Genomic DNA, 1,223 nt, shown 5'->3' on the forward strand with positions numbered 1-1,223 from the left:
AAAAGATATTTCAATGTCAAACAAATACCAAATGCTCTGATACATTAGTACGCAATATCATAAACTGACAGAGATCTCAAAAGTGCCTGTTCTTATTCATAAGGCTTTAAAAGCACTATTAGTACGCAATATCATAAACTGACAGAGATCTCAAAAGTGCCTGTTCTTATTCATAAGGCTTTAAAAGCACTGTTTGTAGCATTAAACATATTATTGTAAATTGAAGTTATATCTACCTACTGAACAGAACAGAACAGTTCATCGCATGGCATTCAAAAATCTGGCACTCGGAGGTTAAGAGATCTCCCAAGCCTTCAAATCTTTCCCGATAAGGAACGAAATGTATGAATCGACGCAAGCTTGCAAGACCTGCATAGAACTGAGATCTTTGTTGTCCCATTCGCTCCTACCAATCTGATCGTCGAATCTCACGCCTCTGATTCCAAGATACTCCTCTACTATAGTCTCCCTAGACGCTTGTACAAGGCTTCGACCGGTGACCTTCGAAAATGCGTGTTGCCTCAGATCCAGTGGCTCGCGAAACATGCCGAGCGCATGCTTCGAGTTCAAGAGCTTATCGGCGTCGGAGTGGTTCCACAAGCCAACAAAAGTGTTTCTAGGGTTTAGGAGGAAGCGGCGGAGGAGGTTGGGGACGGAGTCGGAGTGAAGGAGCTGGAAGATGAGGCAACGGCGTCCGACGCAGAGTTGGAGAGTGGCTGCGGGACTGGTTCGGTAGCCTGGGAGCCATTGAACGCCGAGGCCGACGACGAGATGGTGGAGGATGCGGCGGCGATGGCAGAGAGTGGTTCGGAGCCATTTGCGGACGACGGAGGGAGTGGAGGTGACGGTGGTGGCAATTCTAGTTCTGTTGAAGTTGATGATGAAGGTTTGGTGGTTTGAAAATGGCAGAGTCGGAACTTCAGTGATGATGGAGGAATCCATTGTCGGTGATGGTGGGAGAGTGTGAAGTGAGGACGTGTATGTGTGGATAGTGCGCTCCCTCTCTCTCTCTCTCGGTGAAGAAGAACCTCAACAGACAGATAGTGGGCAGCGAATGGCAGTTATGATGACAAGGAAATGATGAGGTAGTGGCACTCTATCATGGTTTCTGATGCTGCGTAGTGAAATTCGCGGAAGGCACATTTTGATTAGGATGAGAATGGCAAGGGAATTGGGTTTAGATTGGGATTAAAAAATTTAAAAATGATCAAATAAATTAATTG

At 46.2% G+C, this 1,223-nt stretch overlaps 1 protein-coding gene across 1 annotated transcript; it reads right to left on the reverse strand.

Moving 5' to 3' along the window:
* Window positions 1–294: 294 nt before the first annotated feature.
* LOC114313004 (uncharacterized) lies at window positions 295–942 on the reverse strand. Its single transcript, XM_028259318.2, has one exon. The coding sequence runs from the start codon at window positions 940–942 to the stop codon at window positions 295–297; it is 648 nt and encodes a 215-aa protein (XP_028115119.1).
* Between the last annotated feature and the right edge of the window lie 281 nt (window positions 943–1,223).

This window comes from Camellia sinensis, chromosome 6 (genome assembly GCF_055761805.1).
Source record: "Camellia sinensis isolate YWXY chromosome 6, ASM5576180v1, whole genome shotgun sequence".
Classification (NCBI taxonomy): Eukaryota; Viridiplantae; Streptophyta; class Magnoliopsida; order Ericales; family Theaceae; genus Camellia; species Camellia sinensis.

Bases quoted from the DNA above. Each gene is read 5' to 3' on its own strand.
- LOC114313004 (XM_028259318.2), bottom strand. From the start codon at position 942: ATGGATTCCTCCATCATCACTGAAGTTCCGACTCTGCCATTTTCAAAC.